Here is a 20,125-nt window from a genome sequence, read left to right as displayed (position 1 = left end):
TGGTATATGGTTGAGAGTGATGTCGTGTGGTAGTGTATGGTTGAGTGTGATGTCATGTATGGTTGAGTGTGAATGTCGTGTGGTGGTGTACGGTTGAGTGTGAATGTCGTGTGGTGGTGTACGGTTGAGTGTGATGTCGTGTGGTTGTGTACGGTTGAGTGTGATGTCGTGTGGTTGTGTACGGTTGAGTGTGATGTCGTGTGGTTGTGTACGGTTGAGTGTGATGTCGTGTGGTTGTGTACGGTTGAGTGTGATGTCGTGTGGTAGTGTATGGTTGAGTGTGATGTCGTGTGGTAGTTTATGGTTGAGTGTGATGTCGTGTGGTAGTGTACAGTTGAGTGCTATGTCTTGTGGTGGCGTATGGTTGAGTGCGATGTGGTGTGGTAGTGTATAGTTGAGTGTGATGTCGTGTGGTGGTGTACGGTTGAGTGTGATGTCGTGTATGGTTGAGTGCGATGTCGTGTGGTGGTGTACGGTCGAGTGCGATATCGTGTGGTGGTGTACGGTCGAGTGCGATGTCGTGTGGTGGTGTACGGTTGAGTGTGATGTCGTGTATGGTTGAGTGTGATGTCGTGTGGTGGTGTACGGTTGAGTGTGATGTCGTGTGGTGGTATATGGTTGAGAGTGATGTCGTGTGGTAGTGTATGGTTGAGTGTGATGTCGTGTGGTTGTGTACGGTTGAGTGTGATGACGTGTGGTAGTGTATGGTTGAGTGTGATGTCGTGTGGGAGTGTATGGTTGAGTGTGATGTCGTGTGGGAGTGTATGGTTGAGTGTGATGTCGTGTGGGAGTGTATGGTTGAGTGTGATGTCGTGTATGGTTGAGTGTGATGTCGTGTATGGTTGAGTGTGATGTCGTGTATGGTTGAGTGTGATGTCGTGTATGGTTGAGTGTGATGTCGTGTATGGTTCAGTGTGATGTCGTGTACGGTTGAGTGTGATGTCGTGTACGGTTTTCTGTGATGTCGTGTGGTGGTGTATGGTTGAGTGTGATATCGTGTATGGTTGAGTGTGATGTGTATGGTTGAGTGTGATGTTGTGTCGTAGTTTATGGTTGAGTGTGATGTCGTGTGCTAGTGTATAATGTTGTGTATGGTTGAGTGTGATGTATGGTTGAGTGTGATTTCGTGGGGTTGTGTATGGTTGAGTGTGATGTCGTGTACGGTTGAGTGTGACGTCGTGTGGTGGCGTATGGTTGAGTGTGATGTCGTGTGGTGGCGTATGGTTGAGTGTGATGTCGTGTCGTAGTTTATGGTTGAGTGTGATGTCGTGTGGTGGTGTATGGTTGAGTGTGATGTCGTGTATGGTTGAGAGTGATGTCGTGTGGTTGTGTATGGTTGAGTGTGATGTCATGTATGGTTGAGTGTGATGTCATGTATGGTTGAGTGTGATGTCGTGTGGTAGTGTATGGTTGAGTGTGATGTCGTGTATGGTTGAGTGTGATGTCGTGTATGGTTGTGTATGGTTGCGTGTGGTGTCGTATGGTTGAGTGTGATGTCGTGTATGGCTGAGTGTGATGTCGTGTGGTGGTGTATGGTTGAGTGTGATATCGTGTATGGTTGAGTGTGATGTCGTGTGGTAGTGTATGGTTGAGTGTGATGTCGTGTGGTAGTGTATGGTTGAGTGTGATGTTGTGTGATAGTGTATGGTTGATTAGGATGTCGTGTATGGTTGAGTGTGATGTCGTGTACGGTTGAGAGTGATGTCGTGTGGTAGTGTATGTTTGAGTGTGATGTGTCGTAGTTTATGGTTGAGTGTGATGTCGTGTCGTAGTTTATGGTTGAGTGTGATGTCGTGTGGTAGTGTATAGTTGAGGGTGATGTCGTGTGGTAGTGTATGGTTGAGTGTGATGTCGTGTGTTAGTGTATGGTTGAGAATGATGTTGTGTATGGTTGAGAGTGATGTCGTGTGGTTGTGTATGGTTGAGTGTGATGTCATGTATGGTTGAGTGTGATGTCGTGTGGTAGTGTATGGTTGAGTGTGATGTCGTGTATGGTTGAGTGTGATGTCGTGTATGGTTGAGTGTGATGTCGTGTATGGTTGAGTGTGATGTCGTGTATGGTTGAGTGTGATGTCGTGTATGGTTCAGTGTGATGTCGTGTACGGTTCAGTGTGATGTCGTGTACGGTTCAGTGTGATGTCGTGTACGGTTTTCTGTGATGTCGTGTGGTGGTGTATGGTTGAGTGTGATATCGTGTATGGTTGAGTGTGATGTGTATGGTTGAGTGTGATGTTGTGTCGTAGTTTATGGTTGAGTGTGATGTCGTGTGCTAGTGTATAATGTTGTGTATGGTTGAGTGTGATGTATGGTTGAGTGTGACGTCGTGTGGTGGCGTATGGTTGAGTGTGATGTCGTGTGGTGGCGTATGGTTGAGTGTGATGTCGTGTGGTAGTTTATGGTTGAGTGTAATGTCGTGTGTTAGTGTATGGTTGAGAATGATGTTGTGTATGGTTGAGAGTGATGTCGTGTGGTTGTGTATGGTTGAGTGTGATGTCATGTATGGTTGAGTGTGATGTCGTGTGGTAGTGTATAGTTGAGGGTGATGTCGTGTGGTAGTGTATGGTTGAGTGTGATGTCGTGTGTTAGTGTATGGATGAGAATGTTGTTGTGTATGGTTGAGAGTGATGTCGTATGGTTGTGTATGGTTGAGTGTGATGTCATGTATGGTTGAGTGTGATGTCGTGTATGTTTGAGTGTGATGTCATGTGGTGGTGTATGGTTGAGTGTGATGTCATGTATGGTTGAGTGTGATGTCGTGTATGGTTGAGTGTGATGTCGTGTATGGATGAGTGTGATGTCGTGTATGGTTGAGTGTGATGTCGTGTGGGAGTGTATGGTTGAGTGTGATGTCGTGTATGGTTGAGTGTGATGTCATGTATGGTTGAGTGTGATGTCGTGTATGGTTGAGTGTGATGTCGTGTATGGTTCAGTGTGATGTCGTGTATGGTTGAGTGTGATGTCGTGTACGGTTGAGTGTGATGTCGTGTGGTGGTGTATGGTTGAGTGTGATATCATGTATGGCTGAGTGTGATGTGTATGGTTGAGTGTGATGTGTCGTAGTTTATGGTTGAGTGTGATAGTTTATGGTTGAGTGTGATGTCGTGTGGTGGCGTATAGTTGAGTGTGATGTCGTGTGCTAGTGTATAATGTTGTGTATGGTTGAGTGAGATGTCGTGTGGTGGTGTACGGTTGAGTGTGATGTCGTGTGGTTGTGTACGGTTGAGTGTGATGTCGTGTGGTTGTGTACGGTTGAGTGTGATGTCGTGTGGTTGTGTACGGTTGAGTGTGATGTCGTGTGGTTGTGTACGGTTGAGTGTGATGTCGTGTGGTAGTGTATGGTTGAGTGTGATGTCGTGTGGTAGTTTATGGTTGAGTGTGATGTCGTGTGGTAGTGTACGGTTGAGTGCTGTGTCTTGTGGTGGCGTATGGTTGAGTGCGATGTGGTGTGGTAGTGTATAGTTGAGTGTGATGTCGTGTGGTGGTGTACGGTTGAGTGTGATGTCGTGTATGGTTGAGTGCGATGTCGTGTGGTGGTGTACGGTCGAGTGCGATATCGTGTGGTGGTGTACGGTCGAGTGCGATGTCGTGTGGGGGTGTACGGTTGAGTGTGATGTCGTGTATGGTTGAGTGTGATGTCGTGTGGTGGTGTACGGTTGAGTGTGATGTCGTGTGGTGGTATATGGTTGAGAGTGATGTCGTGTGGTAGTGTATGGTTGAGTGTGATGTCATGTATGGTTGAGTGTGAATGTCGTGTGGTGGTGTACGGTTGAGTGTGATGTCGTGTGGTTGTGTACGGTTGAGTGTGATGTCGTGTGGTTGTGTACGGTTGAGTGTGATGACGTGTGGTAGTTTATGGTTGAGTGTGATGTCGTGTGGTAGTGTATGGTTGAGTGTGATGTCGTGTATGGTTGAGAGTGATGTCGTGTAATTGTGTACACTCAACCATACACTACCACACGACATCACACTCAACCATACAAAACTACACGACATCACACTCAACCATACACCACCTCACGACATCACACTCAACCATACAGTACCACACGACATCACACTCAACCATACGCCACCACAAGACATCACACTCAACCATACGCCACCACAAGACATAGCACTCAACCATACACCACCACATGACATCACACTCAACCTTACACCACCACACGACATCACACTCAACAGTACACCACCACACGACATCACACTCAACCGTACACCACCACACGACATCACACTCAACCGTACACCACCACACGACATCACACTCAACCGTACACAACCACACGACATCACACTCAACCATACACGACATCACACTCAACCGTACACCACCACACGACATCGCACTCGACTGTACACCACCACACGACATCGCACTCGACCGTACACCACCACACGACATCGCACTCGACCGTACACCAACACACGACATCGCACTCGACCGTACACCACTACACAACATCGCACTCGACCGTACACCACCACACGACATCACACTCAACCGTACACCACCACACGACATCACACTCAACCATACACGACATCACACTCAACCATACACCACCACACGACATCGCACTCGACCGTACACCACCACACGACATCACACTCAACCATACACTACCACATGACATCACACTCAACCATACACCACCACATGACATCACACTCAACCATACACTACCACATGACATCACACTAAACCTTACACCACCACACGACATCACACTCAACCGTACACCACCACACGACATCACACTCGACCGTACACCACCACACGACATCGCACTCGACCGTACACCACCACACGACATCGCACTCGACCGTACACCACCGCAGGACATCGCACTCGACCGTACACCACCACACGACATCGCACTCGACCGTACACCACCACACGACATCGCACTCGACCGTACACCACCACACGACATCGCACTCGACCGTACACCACATCACACTCAACCGTACACCACCACACATCACACTCAACCATACACAACATCATACACTACCACACGACATCACACGACATCACCCTCAACCATACGCCACCACAAGACATCGCACTCAACCATACACCACCACACGACATCTCACTCAACCATACACAACATTATACACTAGCACACGACATCACACTCAACCATAAACTACCACACGACATCACACTCAACCATACACTACCACACGACATCACACTCAACCATAAACTACGACACAACATCACACTCAACCATACACATCACACTCAGCCATACATGATATCACACTCAACCATACACCACCACACGACATCACACTCAACCGTACACGACATCACACTCAACCATACACGACATCACACTGAACCATACACGACATCACACTCAACCATACACGACATCACACTCAACCATACATGACATCACACTCAACCATACACAACCATACGACATCACTCTCAACCATACACAACATTCTCATCCATACACTAACACACGACATCACACTCAACCATACACTACCACACGACATCACCCTCAACTATACACTACCACACGACATTACACTCAACCATACATGACATCACACTCAACCATACACAACCACACGACATCACTCTCAACCATACACAACATCATTCTCAACCATACACTAACACATGACATTACACTCAACCATAATCTACCACACGACATCACACTCAACCATACGCCACCACACGACATCACACTCAACCATACGCCACCACACGACGTCACACTCAACCGTACACGACATCACACTCAACCATACACAACCCCACGAAATCACACTCAACCATACATCACACTCAACCATACACAAAATTATACACTAGCACACGACATCACACTCAACCATAAACTACGACACAACATCACACTCAACCATACACATCACACTCAACCATACACGATATCACACTCAACCATACACCACCACACGACATCACAGAAAACCGTACACGACATCACACTCAACCGTACACGACATCACACTGAACCATACACGACATCACACTCAACCATACACGACATCACACTCAACCATACACGACATCACACTCAACCATACACGACATCACACTCAACCATACACGACATCACACTCAACCATACACGACATCACACTCAACCATACACGACATCACACTCAACCATACACGACATCACACTCAACCATACACTCTCACACGACATCACACTCAACCATACACTCCCACACGACATCACACTCAACCATACACTACATCACACTCAACCATACACGACATCACACTCAACCATACACTACCACACGACATCACCCTCAACTATACACTACCACACGACATCACACTCAACCATAAACTACGACACGACATCACACTCAACCATAAACTACGACACGACATCACACTCAAACATACACTACCACACGACATCACTCTCAACCGTACACGACATCACACTCAACCATACACGACGTCCTAATCAACCATACACTATCACACAACATCACACTCAACCATACACTACCACACGACATCACACTCAACCATACACTACCACACGACATCACTCTCAACCATACACGACATCACACTCAACCATACACGATATCACACTCAACCATACACAACCCCACGAAATCACACTCAACCATACATCACACTCAACCGTACAGAACATTATACACTAGCACACGACATCACACTCAACCATAAACTACGACACAACATCACACTCAACCATACACATCACACTCAACCATACACGATATCACACTCAACCATACACCACCACACGACATCACAGAAAACCGTACACGACATCACACTTAACCGTACACGACATCACACTGAACCATACACGACATCACACTGAACCATACACGACATCACACTCAACCATACACGACATCACACTCAACCATACACGACATCACACTCAACCATACACGACATCACACTCAACCATACACGACATCACACTCAACCATACACTCCCACACGACATCACACTCAACCATACACTCCCACACATCACACTCAACCATACACTACCACACGACATCACACTCAACCATACACGACATCACACTCAACCATACACGACATCACACTCAACCATACACTACCACACGACATCACTCTCAACCATACACAACATCATTCTCAACCATACACTAACACACGATGTGTACGGTTGAGTGTGATGTCGTGTGGTTGTGTACGGTTGAGTGTGATGTCGTGTATGGTTGAGAGTGATGTCGTGTAATTGTGTATGGTTGAGTGTGATGTCGTGTGGTAGTTCATGGTTGAGTGCGATGTCGTGTGGTAGTGTATGGTTGAGTGTGATGTCGTGTGGTAGTGTATGGTTGAGTGTGATGTCGTGTGGTAGTTTATGGTTGAGTGTGATGTCGTGTGGTAGTGTATGGTTGAGTGTGATGTCGTGTGGTAGTGTATGGTTGAGTGTGATGTCGTGTGGTAGTGTATGGTTGAGTGTGATGTCGTGGGGTAGTGTATGGTTGAGTGTGATGTCGTGGGGTAGTGTATGGTTGAGTGTGATGTGTATGGTTGAGTGTGATGTCGTGTGGTGGTGTATGGTTGAGAGTGATGTTGTGTAGTTGTGTATGGTTGAGTGTGATGTCGTGTGGTGGTATATGGTTGAGAGTGATGTCGTGTAGTTGTGTATGGTTGAGTGTGATGTCGTGTGGTAGTGTATGGTTGAGTGTGATGTCATGTATGGTTGAGTGTGATGTCGTGTGGTGGTGTACGGTTGAGTGTGATGTCGTGTGGTGGTGTACGGTTGAGTGTGATGTCATGTTGTTGTGTACGGTTGAGTGTGATGTCGTGTGGTTGTGTATGGTTGAGTGTGATGTCGTGTGGTAGTTTATGGTTGAGTGTGATGTCGTGTGGTAGTTTATGGTGGAGTGTGATGTCGTGTGGTAGTGTATGATGTCGTGTATGGTTGAGTGTGATGTCGTGTATGGTTGAGAGTGATGTCGTGTAATTGTGTATGGTTGAGTGTGTTGCCGTGTGGTCGTTCATGGTTGAGTGCGATGTCGTGTGGTAGTGTATGGTTGAGTGTGATGTCGTGTGGTAGTGTATGGTTGAGTGTGATGTCGTGTGGTAGTGTATGGTTGAGTGTGATGTCGTGGGGTAGTGTATGGTTGAGTGTGATGTCGTGGGGTAGTGTATGGTTGAGTGTGATGTCGTGGGGTAGTGTATGGTTGAGTGTGATGTCGTGGGGTAGTGTATGCTTGAGTGTGCTGTCGTGTATGGTTGAGTGTGATGTCGTGTGGTGGTGTACGGTTGAGTGTGATGTCGTGTGGTAGTGCATGGTTGATGGTGATGTAGTGTGGTAGTGTATGCTTGAAGTCATAAACAGCGCAATGCTTGAAGCACAGCGTAGAGCTGCTGGCAAAACGCACGAAAGTGCTGTTTGAATGAATGCTTACGAGCCTGCTGCTGCCTACCACAGCTCAGTCAGACTGCTCTATCAAATCATAGACTTAATTATAATATAATAACACACAAAAATACGAGCCTTAGGTCATTAATATGGTCGAATCCGGAAACTATCATCTCGAAGACAGTGAAATACGGAACCGTTCCGTATTTTATCTAACGGGTGGCATCCCTAAGTCTAAATATTCCTGTTACATTGCACAACCTTCAATGTTATGTCATAATTACGTAAAACTCTGGCAAATTAGTTCGCAACGAGCCAGGCGGCCCAAACTGTTGCATATACCCTGACTCTGGGTAACAGGCAGGCTCCTCGTGGAGTGCAATGTAAAGCAGGTGGTTAGAGCGTTGGACTAGTTAACCGTAAGGTTGCAAGATTGAATCCCCAAGCTGACAAGGTAAAAATCTATCGTTCTGCCCCTGAACAAGGCAGTTAACCCCCGTTCCTAGGCCGTCATTGAAAATAAGAATGTGTTCTTAACTGACTTGCCTAGTTAAATACAGGTGTAAAAAAAAAATAATGTATCGGCATCCAAAAATACCGATTTCCGATTGTTATGAAACCTTGAAATCGGCCCTAATTAATCGGCCATTCTGATTAATCGGTCGACCTCTAGTATGGTTGAGTGTGATGTCGTGTGGTGGTGTATGGTTGAGTGTGATGTCGTGTGGTGGTGTATGGTTGAGTGTGATGTCGTGTGGTGGTGTATGGTTGAGTGTGATGTCATGTGGTAGTGTATGGTTGAGTAAACTGTGTGTTAGTACTGTGTGATATGGGTAGAGTGCGTTAGTACTGTGTGTTAGTACTGTGTGCTATGGGTAGAATGTGTAAGTAATGTGTGTTAGTACTGTGTGCTATGGGTAAAGTGTGTTAGTACTGTGTGTTAGTACTGTGTGCTATGGGTAGAGTGTGTTAGTACTGTGTGCTATGGGTAGTGTGTGTTAGTACTGTGTGCTATGGGTAGTGTGTGTTAGTACTGTGTGCTATGGGTAGTGTGTTAGTACTGTGTGCTATGGGTAGAGTGTGTTAGTACTGTGTGCTATGGGTAGAGTGTGTTAGTACTGTGTGCTATGGGTAGAGTATATTAATACTGTGTGCTATGGGTAAAGTGTGTTAGTACTGTGTGCTATGGGTAGAGTGTGTTAGTACTGTGTGCTATGGGTAGTGTGTGTTAGTACTGTGTGCTATGGGTAGTGTGTGTTAGTACTGTGTGCTATGGGTAGTGTGTGTTAGTACTGTGTGCTATGGGTAGTGTGTGTTAGTACTGTGTGCTATGGGTAGTATGTGTTAGTACTGTGTGCTATGGGTAGTATGTGTTAGTACTGTGTGCTATGGGTAGTGTGTGTTAGTACTGTGTGCAATGGGTAGTGTGTGTTAGTACTGTGTGTCAGTACTGAGTGTCAGTACTGAGTGTCAGTACTGTGTGCTATGGGTAGAGTGTGTTAGTACTGTGTGCTATGGGTAACGTATATTAGTACAGTGTGCTATGGGTAGAGTGTTAGTACTGTGTGCTATGGGAAGAGTGTGTTAGTACTGTGTGCTATGGGTAGTGTGTTAGTACTGTGTGCTGTGGGTATAGTGTGTTAGTACTGTGTGTTAGTACTGTGTGCTATGGGTAGTGTGTGTTAATACTGTGTGTTAGTACTGTGTGTTAGTACTGTGTGTTAGTACTGTGTGCTATGGGTAGAGTGTGTTAGTACTGTGTGTTAGTACTGTGTGCTATGGGTAGTGTGTGTTAGTAATGTGTGTTAGTACTGTGTGCTATGGGTAGTGTGTGTTAATACTGTGTGTTAGTAATGTGTGCTATGGGTAGAGTGTGTTAGTACTGTGTGTTAGTACTGTGTGTTAGTACTGTGTGTTAGTACTGTGTGTTAGTACTGTGTGTTAGTACTGTGTGTTAGTACTGTGTGCTATGGGTAGAGTGTGTCAGTACTGTGTGTTAGTACTGTGTGCTATGGGTAGAGTGTATTAGTACTGTGTGTTAGTACTGTGTGTTAGTACTGTGTGCTATGGGTATAGTGTGTTAGTACTGTGTGTTAGTACTGTGTGCTATGGGTAGTGTGTGTTAATACTGTGTGTTAGTACTGTGTGCTATGGGTAGAGTGTGTTAGTAATGTGTGTTAGTACTGTGTGCTATGGGTAGTGTGTGTTAATACTGTGTGTTAGTAATGTGTGCTATGGGTAGAGTGTGTTAGTACTGTGTGTTAGTACTGTGTGCTATGGGTAGAGTGTGTTAGTACTGTGTGTTAGTACTGTGTGCTATGGGTAGAGTGTATTAGTACTGTGTGTTAGTACTGTGTGCTATGGTAGAGTGTATTAGTACTGTGTGTTAGGGGTAGAGTGTGTTAGTACTGTGTGCTATGGGTATAGTGTGTTAGTACTGTGTGTTAGTAATGTGTGCTATGGGTAGAGTGTGTTAGTACTGTGTGTTAGTACTGTGTGTTAGTACTGTGTGCTATGGGTATAGTGTGTTAGTACTGTGTGTTAGTAATGTGTGCTATGGGTAGAGTGTGTTAGTACTGTGTGTTAGTACTGTGTGTTAGTACTGTGTGCTATGGGTAGAGTGTGTTAGTACTGTGTGTTAGTACTGTGTGCTATGGGTATAGTGTGTTAGTACTGTGTGTTAGTACTGTGTGCTATGGGTAGTGTGTGTTAATACTGTGTGTTAGTACTGTGTGCTATGGGTAGAGTGTGTTAGTAATGTGTGTTGGTACTGTGTGCTATGGGTAGTGTGTGTTAATACTGTGTGTTAGTAATGTGTGCTATGGGTAGTGTGTAGTACTGTGTGTTAGTACGGTGTGTTAGTACTGTGTGCTATGGGTAGAGTGTGTTAGTACTGTGTGTTAGTACTGTGTGCTATGGGTAGAGTGTATTAGTACTGTGTGTTAGTACTGTGTGCTATGGTAGAGTGTATTAGTACTGTGTGTTATGGGTAGAGTGTGTTAGTACTGTGTGCTATGGGTATAGTGTGTTAGTACTGTGTGTTAGTAATGTGTTCTATGGGTAGAGTGTGTTAGTACTGTGTGTTAGTACTGTGTGCTATGGGTAGAGTGTGTTAGTACTGTGTGTTAGTACTGTGTGCTATGGGAAGAGTATGTTAGTACTGTGTGCTATGGGTAGAGTATATTAGTACTGTGTGTTAGTACTGTGTGCTATGGTAGAGTGTATTAGTACTGTGTGCTATGGGAAGAGTATGTTAGTACTGTGTGCTATGGGTAGAGTATATTAGTACTGTGTGCTATGGGTAGAGTATATTAGTACTGTGTGTTAGTACTGTGTGCTATGGTAGAGTGTATTAGTACTGTGTGCTATGGGTAGTGTGTTAGTACTGTGTGCTATGGGTAGAGTGTGTTAGTACTGTGTGTTAGTACTGTGTGCTATGGGTATAGTGTGTTAGTACTGTGTGTTAGTACTGTGTGCTATGGGTAGTGTGTGTTAATACTGTGTGTTAGTACTGTGTGCTATGGGTAGAGTGTGTTAGTAATGTGTGTTAGTACTGTGTGTTAGTACTGTGTGTTAGTACTGTGTGCTATGGGTAGAGTGTGTTAGTAATGTGTGTTAGTACTGTGTGTTAGTACTGTGTGTTAGTACTGTGTGTTAGTACTGTGTGCTATGGGTATAGTGTGTTAGTACTGTGTGTTAGTACTGTGTGCTATGGGTAGTGTGTGTTAATACTGTGTGTTAGTACTGTGTGCTATGGGTAGAGTGTGTTAGTAATGTGTGTTAGTACTGTGTGTCAGTACTGTGTGTTAGTACTGTGTGCTATGGGTAGTGTGTGTTAATACTGTGTGTTAGTAATGTGTGCTATGGGTAGAGTGTGTTAGTACTGTGTGTTAGTACTGTGTGTCAGTACTGTGTGTTAGTACTGTGTGCTATGGGTAGAGTGTGTTAGTACTGTGTGTTAGTACTGTGTGCTATGGGTAGTGTGTGTTAATACTGTGTGTTAGTACTGTGTGCTATGGGTAGAGTGTGTTAGTAATGTGTGTTAGTACTGTGTGCTATGGGTAGTGTGTGTTAATACTGGGTGTTAGTAATGTGTGCTATGGGTAGAGTGTGTTAGTACTGTGTGTTAGTACTGTGTGTCAGTACTGTGTGTTAGTACTGTGTGCTATGGGTAGAGTGTGTTAGTACTGTGTGTTAGTACTGTGTGCTATGGGTAGAGTGTGTTAGTACTGTGTGCTATGGGTAGAGTGTGTTAGTACTGTGTGCTATGGGTAGAGTGTGTTAGTACTGTGTGCTATGGGTAGAGTGTGTTAGTACTGTGTGCTATGGGTAGAGTGTGTTAGTACTGTGTGCTATGGGTAGAGTGTGTTAGTACTGTGTGCTATGGGAAGAGTATGTTAGTACTGTGTGCTATGGGTAGTGTGTGTTAGTACTGTGTGTTAGTATTGTGTGTCAGTACTGAGTGTTAGTACTGTGTGCTATGGGTAGAGTGTGTTAGTACTGTGTGTTAGTACTGTGTGCTATGGGTAGAGTGTGTTAGTGCTGTGTGTTAGTACTGTGTGTTAGTACTGTGTGTTAGTACTGTGTGTTAGTACTGTGTGTTAGTACTGTGTGTTAGTACTGTGTGCTATGGGTAGAGTGTGTTAGTACTGTGTGTTAGTACTGTGTGCTATGGTAGAGTGTATTAGTACTGTGTGCTATGGGTAGAGTGTGTTAGTGCTGTGTGTTAGTACTGTGTGCTATGGGTAGAGTGTGTTAGTACAGTGTGTTAGTACTGTGTGTTAGTACTGTGTGTTAGTACTGTGTGCTATGGGTAGAGTGTGTTAGTACTGTGTGCTATGGGTAGAGTGTGTTAGTACTGTGTCCTATGGGAAGAGTATGTTAGTACTGTGTGCTATGGGTAGAGTGTGTTAGTACTGTGTGCTATGGTAGAGTATGTTAGTACTGTGTGCTATGGGTAGTGTGTGTTAGCACTGTGTGTCAGTACTGTGTGCTATGGGTAGTGTGTTAGTACTGTGTGCTATGGGTAGAGTGTGTTAGTACTGTGTGTTAGTACTGTGTGCTATGGGTAGAGTGTGTTAGTACTGTGTGTTAGTACTGTGTGTTAGTACTGTGTGTTAGTACTGTGTGTTAGTACTGTGTGTTAGTACTGTGTGCTAGTACTGTGTGCTAGTACTGTGTGTTAGTACTGTGTGTTAGTACTGTGTGTTAGTACTGTGTGTTAGTACTGTGTGCTATGGGTAGAGTGTGTTAGTACTGTGTGTTAGTACTGTGTGCTATGGGTAGAGTGTGTTAGTACTGTGTGTTAGTACTGTGTGCTATGGATAGAGTGTGTTAGTACTGTGTGTTAGTACTGTGTGCTATGGGTAGAGTGTGTTAGTACTGTGTGGAATGGGTCAAGTGTGTGTTAGTACTGTGTGCTATGGGTAGAGTGTGTTAGTACTGTGTGTTAGTACTGTGTGCTATGGGTAGAGTGTGTTAGTACTGTGTGGAATGGGTCAAGTGTGTGTTAGTACTGTGTGCTATGAGTAGAGTGCGTTATCAGTGTGTGCTATGGGTAGTTGTTACCTTCTAATAGCAGGTTGTATCTGCAGTGTGAGCCTCTTCCTGGTTACAGAGGACTCTGGGTATTGTAGTATAAATGAATAGAGTGGTAATATATAGTATAGTTAGTTACCTTCTCATAAGAGGTTGTGTCTGCAGTGTGAGCCTCTTCCTGGTTACAGAGGACTCTGGGTATTGTAGTGTAAATGAATAGACTGGTAATATATAGTATAGTTAGTTACCTTCTGATAAGAGGTGGTGTCTGCAGTGTGAGCCTCTTCCTGGTTGAGTAAGACTCTCTGTGTGTCCAGGTTGAGTCCCTCTAGCTGCTGGATGAGCTGGGCCTGCTCTGCAGCATGTTCACTACTCTGTCTGTACAGGGCCTGCACCTCCTGCAGCTCACGCCTGCGTAGAAACACACACACACACACACACACACACACACACACACACACACACACACACACACACACACACACACACACACACACACACACACACACACACACACACACACACACACACACACACACACACACACACACACACACACACACACACACACACAAAACATAAATAATTGTTGACCTATCTGTGGCATAATGATACAAGACAATCTTACTAAAGCACAATGACATCTTCAATCACTTATAACACACAGAGTTTCCCTGAGCCGGATGTGACTGGCTGATATCTCTCAGTGATACCACGCTAAGACACAGAGTAGTTAAAAAAGGTGAGATTACCCACAAAGGCTCCTGGGTTTTCACAGTTTTTATCATATTGACTAAAGCTTAGCCAAAGCCTGCACCATTTCCCCTCCTCTCTCCGTGACTCTGCTTCTCATAAGCACATCTGGTATGCAGGGCTTATCAACTGGTTCTAGATGAGGATGAGTGTGTCGCCTCAGAGCCTCGGGGTGGAGAGACGGCTAGAGCCTCTAGCACAGACTGAGCAGTTGGGCACACACACACTACTCTAAACGGGTTTAACTGAGACTGTAGTGGATAATGAAAGCCACATAAAAGTAAATCTAATTTAGCAAGATTATAAATTGATATGGCACAGCTTTTAATTGAGGGTCATTTCACTGTACAACTTATACTTAAAAAGGTATACAAAACCAACATGACAAACCAATTTGAATGCATGAGAAATATTTCCTGTGACATTTACTTCATTGTATCCATGACGATGCCAAATCACAGATGTCATGGCACATCGCACACCAGTTTACATGTATTTTTAATGCAAGGTGTCCGAGAGTGACCTGAAAGCCGTCTGTCACATACAATGTATTTTTATAATGTTTTATTATCTGACCCAAGTTGGGTGACGTGTTTGTCCCTCTGTGCCACCTCCTTCTGCCTGGAGGAGAGGAGGTCTGCCAGGCTGCTGCACTGGCCCTGAAGGTCTGCCACCTGCCGCTGGGCATCGCTCAGATCACCCTCCATCTCCTGCCATGGTGGAGGACAAGAAGAGGACTATCAGTCAATCAATCAACTAATCAATCAAATGTACTTTTTACAGCAACAGTCGTCACAAAAACATGCTGTAAAGTCCACAGACCACAGGTGTCAAACTCATTCCATGGAGGGCTGAGTGTCTGTGGGTTTTTGCTCCACCCTTGTACTTGATTGATGAATTAAGGTCACTGATTAGTAATGAACTTCCCTCACCTGGTTGTCTAGGTCTTCAGTGAAAGGAAAAACCTAAAACCAGCAGACACTAGGCCCTCCGGGAAATCAGTTTTACACCCCTGGTCTAGAGGAAGCTGCACGACTGTGTTTTGTGTTTGTTCAACAAATGACTATGAACGTTTGTTTTCCTCAGTGGATTTGGTAAAGGCTTGGTGTTCCTGTTCCCAAATGAGTTTCAGAACGGCGTAGATGTGCTAATACAAAAGTCCAGGTGAAAACAACAGCCAGGGGCCAGGACGCAGTGTATGACCCGTCTCTGAGTCCTCTACGATGTCACGTGTTGATGTTGTGTTGCTGAACTCCACTAACGGCCAAACAACTCTTACCATTAAGAGCCAGAGAGATAAGAGGTCTGAGAGTGTCTGAGCACTGAGGGTCATCTTAAAACTTCACAACAGACTTTTAACGAGAGGCTACAATTACAGCGGGGCAGACCCGGCCGCCTGGCATCAAACACACAGGGGGCATCGGGACAAGTCTGACTGTAATTAAAAACAGCTTCAATCACCGACGCCGGTGAAATTAACTGTGAAATTAATGGCCGCAATTTAATGGCAGCACATTAGCCACTGTGAAAGTGAAAGATGGCGCTAAAGATGGAGAGATAACACTACCAGTACAATAACAAAATCAGTGCATAGTTTGTGACTTCTTGTAACTTTTAATGTTCCAATCTTGAACAGACTTATCATTATAAATTGGTGTGGAATCCTTGTGCATTCCATGTGTTCCATCCATATCTCAGAGTTGCACATCACACCATGGTATTAAAGCCTGACCAGGAGCAGAGCCAGGTGAGTGTCTATCTGTCTGTGTCTGGTGATGTGATTGATGTGCATAGTGGAGTTGTTACTAGGGCCTGGCCCTGTCATAATTACACCCTGGCCCTGACTTATTCAAAGCCCCCTCTTTCCCTCTCCTCCTCCTCCTTCCCTCCCTCTCCTCCTCTTTCCCTCTCCTCCTCCTTCCCTCCCCCTTCCCTCCCTCCCTCTCCTCCTCCCCTCCCTCCCTCTCCTCCTCCCCTCCCTCCCTCAACTCCTCCCCTCTCCTCCTCCTTCCCGCCCTCTCTTCCTCCTTCCCTCCCTCTCCTCCTCCTTCCTTCCCTCCCTCCCTCCCTCTCCTTTCTTTCTTCCCTCCCTCTCCTCCTTCCCTCTCCTCCTTCCTTCCCTCCCTCTCCTCCTCCTTCCCTCCCTCTCCTTTCTTCCCTCCCTCTCCTCCTTCCTTCCCTACCTCCCTCCCTCCCTCTCCTCCTCCTTCCCTCCCTCTCCTCCTCCCCTCTTTCCTTCCCTCCCTCCCTCTCCTCCTCCTCCTCTCCCTCTCCTCCTTTCTTCCCTCCCTCTCCTCCTTTCTTCCCTCCCTCTCCTCCTTCCTTCCCTCCCTCTCCTCCTTCCTTCCTTCCTTCCCTCCCTCCCTCTCCTCCTCCTTCCCTCCCCTCCCTCTCTGCCTGTCTCGCTCTCTGTCTGGCTGTCTCTCTCTGCCTGTCTCTGTCTGCCTGCCTGTCTCTCTGCCTGCCTGTCTCTCTCTCTCTGCCTGTCTCTCTGTCTGTCTCTCTCTGTCTCTCTCTCTGTCTGCCTGTGTCTCTCTCTCTGTCTGCCTGTGTCTCTCTGTCTGTGTCTCTCTCTCTCTCTTTTTCTGTCCGTGTCTCTCTCTCTCTCTGTGTCTCTGTCTCTTTGTCTGTCTCTCTCTTTCTCTGTCTGCCTGCCTGCCTCTCTCTCTGTCTGTCTGTCTGTCTGTCTGTCTGTCTGTCTGTCTGTCTGTCTGTCTGTCTGTCTGTCTGTCTGTCTGTCTGTCTCTGTCTGTCTACCCGTCTCGCTCTCGGTCTGTCTACCCGTCTCGCTCTCTCTGTCTGTCTACCCGTCTCGCTCTCTCTGTCTGTCTACCCGTCTCGCTCTCTCTGTCTGTCTGCCCGTCTCTCTCTCTGTCTGTCTGCCCGTCTCTCTCTCTGTCTGTCTACCCGTCTCTCTCTCTGTCTACCTGTCTCTCTCTCTGTCTGTCTACCTGTCTCTCTCTCTGTCTGTCTACCTGTCTCTTTCTCTGTCTGTCTACCTGTCTCTCTCTCTCTGTCTGTCTGCCTGTCTCTCTCTCTCTCTCTGTCTGCCTGTCTCTCTCTCTCTCTCTGTCTGCCTGTCTCTCTCTGTCTGCCTGTCTCTCTCTCTCTCTCTCTGTCTGTCTATCTGTATCTCTCTCTGTATCTCTCTCTGTCTGTCTACCTGTCTCTCTCTCTCTGTCTGTCGACCTGTCTCTCTCTCTATCCTTCTACCTGTCTCTCTCTCTCTCTGTCCGTCTACCTGTCTCTCTCTCTCTCCGTCCGTCTACCTGTCTCTCTCTCTCTGTCCGTCTACCTGTCTCTCTCTCTCTGTCCGTCTACCTGTCTCTCTCTCTCTGTCCGTCTACCTGTCTCTCTCTCTCTGTCCGTCTACCTGTCTCTCTCTCTCTGTCCGTCTACCTGTCTCTCTCTCTCTCTGTCTACCTGTCTCTCTCTGTCTGTCTGCCTCTCTCTCTCTCTCTGTCTGTCTGCCTGTCTCTGTCTGTCTACCTGTCTCTCTCTGTCTGTCTGCCTGTCTCTCTTTCTGTCTGTCTGCCTGTCTCTCTGTAGCTCAGGCACTTGACTGGATGAGCGCTGATGAGAAATGACTGTTGGCTCGTACTGAGGAGAGTTGTGCTGTGTGCGTCAGCGGAGTGTGTCTGTGTGCGTGCGTGTTCGAGCCTCTGTGCTGTGTGCGTCCACGGAGCCCCCCCCCCCCAAACTCTACTATTGATGGGCAGTTGTGTTCTGTTCCAAGAGGGGAGTGGGAAGGGTAGTGGTGTAGTGGCGGTCTCCTGTGGGTTGACACTGATTGGTTGTCTGACTGTTTGAACAACATGTGTCCAACGTGCTGCTGTGGTGATTCTTTAGTTGCGAGGCTGATTAGAGTGAGAGAGTAAAGTTGATACATAATAATGACGAGGGAGAGATGCATATCACTGATTCTGCTAACAAGCTACAGGAATAAGGAGAGGACTAAAACACTACAGTCGTCCAGTGATCACATCGGGGGACTTGGCCGGGGCTCGGCTTCTTCTTTTCCTCACCAGACGAGACTTGGGTCCAAAATATTAAAAGTAATTATTTCTCACCACCCTCAGAACAGGCCCATTAATATTTAAAATGTGTGCTTTGAGAGAGGAATTATTTGACATTCATATATTGAGGAGGGAGAAAGGAGGAGGTTCAAGGTGTGTAGAAGAAACGGAACCCTTCGTGTGTGTGTGTGTGTGTGTGTGTGTGTGTGTGTGTGTGTGTGTGTGTGTGTGTGTGTGTGTACATGGGTTGGTCCCCGGTTCCCCCCTCCACATGGCATCTCTCTGTGTGTTACCTTGACTTTGGCGTCCGCGGCGTCTCTCTCCTCTCCGTGCCTCCTCTCCTGCCTCTGTGCCTGCTCCAGGTCGCCTCGCAGGGCAGAGCAGCAGGACTCTAATCCCTCCTTCTCCTCCTCCAGGGCCGCTTCTCTCCTCCTCCTCTCCTCCTTCACATCCTGAACGAAGAAGGGGGGGTATGAGTCACAGGGCCAGATAAACAACACCGACGGATGAAGAGAGGGAGAGAAGGAGAGAGAGGGAAAGAGAGGAGAAAAAAAGTAGCATGGGGTTTTGAGGAGGATGAGATGGGATGAATATGTAGAATGTAAAGTCAGTGCTATTCTGTGCTTGGTTGGGGCCTCCGCTGCTCAGCTCCACTGTGGCCCCCCCATGTGGCTCTCACGCATGTCTGATTGACAAGGTCACCTGTGCTGTGAGGCTGTGAGGGCCGGGGCTAACTGTGAGGCAGGTAACAGGGGCCACGCAGCTTCTCCCTTTAATGACAGGCCTCCTAATGAGAACACACTTCACTACAACATCCATTACATCTGATCCCAGCCTCCTTTGATGCTTCCCCCGCTCTAGGAGTTGGATTTGATGTTTTATTTTATCAGCGAGACCCCGCAATGCAAAGACGCATCCGCGGACCTCGACATCACTCCTTTATTAATGAATCATAGCCAGGGTCCCATCAGGGCCGTAATTAGGGATAAGCCACATCATCACACGAACGCCTTACTTTCACTCCCTCCATGGTCGATCATTAAGTATTTATCTATAGGCAAGTTATCGACTTCTCTCTCCCTCGCTATCTCTGGCTTTTCAGCATTCTCCGTCTGCTCAAACCCCTCAGTTTGGAGACATGTCAGAGAGAGAGAGATGAACCGATGAGAGAGAGAGAGAGAGAGAGAGGAGAGAGAGAGAGAGAGAGAGAGAGAGAGAGAGATGAACCGATGAGAGAGAGAGAGAGAGAGAGAGAGAGAGAGAGAGAGAGAGAGAGAGAGAGAGGAGAGAGAGAGAGAGAGAGAGAGAGAGAGAGAGAGAGATGAAGTGGTGAGAGAGAGAGATGAAGCGGTGAGAGAGAGATGAAGTGGTGAGAGAGAGAGAGAGATCTGGCCCGCTCCAGAGCGAGGAAAAACA

General features: G+C 46.5%; 1 protein-coding gene across 1 annotated transcript in view; it reads right to left on the bottom strand.

The window, feature by feature from the left end:
* Positions 1-20,125, bottom strand: part of cntln (centlein, centrosomal protein) — a 181,035-nt gene that overhangs the window by 150,602 nt on the left and 10,308 nt on the right. The window contains exons 6-8 of the mRNA XM_045716502.2: positions 19,003-19,161; positions 15,270-15,403; positions 14,189-14,351 (exon numbers count right to left, since the gene is read on the bottom strand). Coding sequence (XP_045572458.1) covers positions 14,189-14,351; positions 15,270-15,403; positions 19,003-19,161 — 456 coding nt within the window. The remainder of the gene's footprint in view (positions 1-14,188; positions 14,352-15,269; positions 15,404-19,002; positions 19,162-20,125) is intronic.

The sequence above is a fragment of the Salmo salar genome, chromosome 04 (genome assembly GCF_965601325.2).
Source record: "Salmo salar chromosome 04, fSalSal1, whole genome shotgun sequence".
NCBI classification, from domain to species: domain Eukaryota; kingdom Metazoa; phylum Chordata; class Actinopteri; order Salmoniformes; family Salmonidae; genus Salmo; species Salmo salar.
This window is presented reverse-complemented; position numbering and strand designations above follow the sequence as displayed.